The 3,910-nt window shown below is 38.9% G+C and overlaps 1 protein-coding gene across 1 annotated transcript in view; it reads right to left on the bottom strand.

The window, feature by feature from the left end:
* Positions 1-3,910, bottom strand: part of hyi (hydroxypyruvate isomerase) — an 11,176-nt gene that overhangs the window by 4,620 nt on the left and 2,646 nt on the right. Inside the window, exons 2-3 of the mRNA XM_014008077.1 lie at positions 2,747-2,858; positions 1,493-1,607 (exon numbers count right to left, since the gene is read on the bottom strand). Of these exons, the coding sequence (XP_013863531.1) occupies positions 1,493-1,607; positions 2,747-2,858 (227 nt within the window). The remainder of the gene's footprint in view (positions 1-1,492; positions 1,608-2,746; positions 2,859-3,910) is intronic.

Raw genomic sequence — 3,910 nt, forward strand, 5'->3', positions numbered from 1 at the left:
CTGGAAAAGTCCCTGAAAAATATGCTGCAATAAAAAAATTAAATTTGACTTTTGATTTTAATCGATTTTGTTTCCCACTTAACGGAGTGCCTCTGTTTCAGGTGTCGAAACAAATTTGTTGTACTCCTGCTTTTTGTAGCAAGAGCCTTCAAACAGATTTTGCAGTGAGGAGTTTGTTGCTCCAATCCGAGGTTCCAAGACCAAACCTGTTCCAGATAATTGAAGAAACACTGCCTTTTTTGAGAAGTAGATCCTCTCTGCTAGCTGTCATATTGTCATGTCATGTACAAAGCATCTTGAGGGACAGGCGGGGTGACCTCTGAACTACAGAAGCCCCAAAGAGTGCACTGGTGGGGAAGAAAATCTTGATTTTTCCAAATTAAATCTTTATAAATGGAAAATTTGAATTAATCGATTAAATTGATTTATTGCCCAACCCTATGTTATTCTAATTAATAATCAAATAATAAATTTTTGCAGTTACTAAAAGTAAAAGATAAACTCTAATCTTTTGTCATGTTGACACCCCACAAAACCATGGTGCAGTCAGATTTTATTTAGAAACCGTCTCATCATCTGTATGGATGGATGGATGGATGGATGGATGGATGAATGGATGGATGGATGGGTGGATGGATGATGTATGGATGATGGATGGATGGATGGATGGATGAATGGATGGATGGATGATGAACAGATGGGTGGATGGATGGATGGGTGGATGGGTGGTTGAACAGATGGATGGGTGGATGGATGGATGATGAACAGATGGATGGATGGGTGGATGGGTGGATGGATGGTTGAACAGATGGATGGGTGGATGGATGGATGGATGGACCGATGGATGAATGAACAGATGGACGGATGGATGAACAGATGGACGGATGGACAGACGGATGGATGAATGAAAAGATGGATGGATGGATGAACACATGTACGGATGGATGGATGGACGGACGGATGGACAGATGAACAGATGGATGGATGGACGGACAGATGGATGGATGGATGAACAGATGGATGGATGGATGAACAGATGGATGAATGGCTGAACAGATGGATGGATGGATGGATGAACAGATGGATGGATGGATGAACAGATGGATGAATGGACGGACGGACGGATGGATGAACAAATGAACAGATGGATGGATGGATGGATGGATGGACGGATGGATGGATGAATGAACAGATGGATGGATGGAACAGATGAATGGATGAACAGATGAATGAATGAACAGATGGATGGATGGATGGATGGATGGATGGATGGACAGACGGATGGATGAATGAACAGATGAATGAACAGATGGATGGATGAACAGATGAATGAATGAACAGATGGATGAACAGATGAATGAATGAACAGATGGATGGATATGAAACCATTAAATCCATGCAGAGGTCAGTAGTTCAGACATTAGTCCAAACAGGACCTGTTTCTCTCTGATGCAGCTCAGATCTTCACACTGAGCTGAACAGGGTCTCCTACCTTTGAGAGGACATCAGCAGCGTAACTCAGGTTCTTCAAAAAGACCGCCTCCATTTCCTGAGCAACTGTCTGTCTGTTAGAGTCCACAGGAATCCTCCCTGCCATCAGGTGAATCCTGAAGACAACAGAGCATTTGCTTCCATACATATGACCAGGACAAACAGAAACACCTGCTTTCTTATGGACAAAAGTGACAAGTGTCAAGCCACGCCCACTTTTGCCAGTCATCACCATTAGTGGAAGGAACAACTCAGGTTCTGATCCAAACACGTGAATAAAACTTGGTATTCAACAGAACCATTTTTTGAGAAATAAAACAATTTTTACATTGTTAGCTGCCCTTAAAGTTTGGTTATGATGAATTTGTGATTTCTATTTAAAAGGTTAACTGGACCAATGGTACAAATTTGATGTTTGTATGACTCAAACTGATAAAATATGGACATTTCTACATGAAGCTAGATAAAACTTGCAAAAACATAACTTGATTAATTAAAGGCACAGGGTGTAGGATTTTGTCAATTCTTTCAGCCGAAATTGAGATAATCACTAATGACAATAATAAAAAACATGTCTAATTATTGCAGACAAAGACCTTGTTTTATTATTTTTACCTTATAAAAAGCTGTTTATATCTCCATGGTCGCGGGTCGCCACTACAGGCAGCCGCCATCTTGTCTACGAAGGCTCATGAAGGACAAACTGCGGTGGCGGCATCAAAAACGGTTTTAGTTGTAATACTATAAATATAATATTTGTTGTCTGTCATTGTAGCTGGGATAATTTTACTTATTAAAGCTCATAATCTTACCACTTGAAACATCACTAGCCCTGAAGCTGCTGGTAGACATCACGGTTGGAATTATCAAAGGTTTTTGACACCTGAGAGACACCGTAGCAACTCGTTTGTGTTTGGAAGCGGGGGTGGGGGTGGGGGGAGGACCAGGGAGGATGATTCAACCACTCAACCACTAGATGTCGCTGAAAACAACAAATCCTACACACTGTGCCTTTAAAAAAACTAAACCACTTTTCTTGAATAAGCTTGCACCTTTTCCAAATTTGCATAATCAGTGTAACATTTTCAACTTTACTTTTTATTTCATGTAAATATTTCTGTGATTTTTTTTCCCTCAGATTTGTGGCCCTCCACCTCGCTTCATTTATATATTTTATTTACAAAGGTCATCATGCGTTATCATAGCTTTCATCTGAATTTGAAGTGTTTAAAAACGTACTGAGATGATAGCTCACCGTTTACAGTTCAAGGCTTTTGCGTATTTTACAGTCAGATCCAGACCTTGTCTGAAGTCGGCTTCTCTCCCGGGAACGGCTCCCAGACCGAGATCGCCTGCTCTGATATTTCCTGTAAAAACACCAGAACATCATCAGAACAGCATCAGTGTTGCATATGTTTGTAGTGTTGATGTCTTTCTGCTCTGGGTTCAGAGCAAAAACAATCAAATCATTTCCATTCCAGCAGGATTTTTTTTTTATATGAAGAGATCCATATGTTTGGTCAAATACATGAAGGGCTCCATTTGATTGGTGAAATACTTTAAGCTTCTGTCTGAGTGACACATTAATGTAAACATTTGAGCCAACCTTTTATTGCAGTTTATGCAGTTTTTTTGGTGATGTACATATTGCACAGGCTGTTATTGTGATGACGATACATTTTCAATATGTTGTGCAGCCCTAGTTTCATATCAGTCAATATTGATAATTATTGATCAGTTTTGTGTTTTATCAATTTTATTCATTCATTCATTAAATGTATTCATTTAATTAAAAAAAACAAAATAACTATATATGCACAGTAGAAAAAGAAATACACAAATCAAAATGAAATGAGAAGAGAAATTTGAAATAAGTAATAGGCAAAGGGTGAATGAAAATGTGTTTTAATTTTGTTTCTAAACATTGATAAAAGATAATTATCTGTTCTCTCCCTTCTTCATTCAATGTGGACAAATCATTAAATCATTTTGTGGTTGGGATCTACTGTCACTGGATGCAGACCACTTGATTTAACTGTTAGTCTTTGAAGTTTATTTTTCTGGAACGATCGGGAAGACCCCTCACAGCCTTTTCCTCTCTTCTCTATCTGATGATTACTTTCTGATGTTTAACATCTGAGCAGTAGTGGCTGGCAGACAGTTAATGCTCAGCAGTGTTTCCCCTACCATCATACAGGCTGTATAATAATTTTATTGATAATTATCATGAGGAGTCCTTAACTTTAGGATGTAGTTGGGCAATTAAATATTCATGTATGTGTAAATTTATTACCATAATTGCAGGTGAGTCGCGTAAATTTATGTTTTTATAAAACAAGTAGCCCCCTCCCTGCCAAGACCAATTTCCTAGGGGAAACACTGAACACCAATTTTGGTACGGCTGAAATACCACCTCATC

This window comes from Austrofundulus limnaeus, unplaced genomic scaffold (genome assembly GCF_001266775.1).
Source record: "Austrofundulus limnaeus strain Quisiro unplaced genomic scaffold, Austrofundulus_limnaeus-1.0 Scaffold47, whole genome shotgun sequence".
Taxonomy (NCBI): domain Eukaryota; kingdom Metazoa; phylum Chordata; class Actinopteri; order Cyprinodontiformes; family Rivulidae; genus Austrofundulus; species Austrofundulus limnaeus.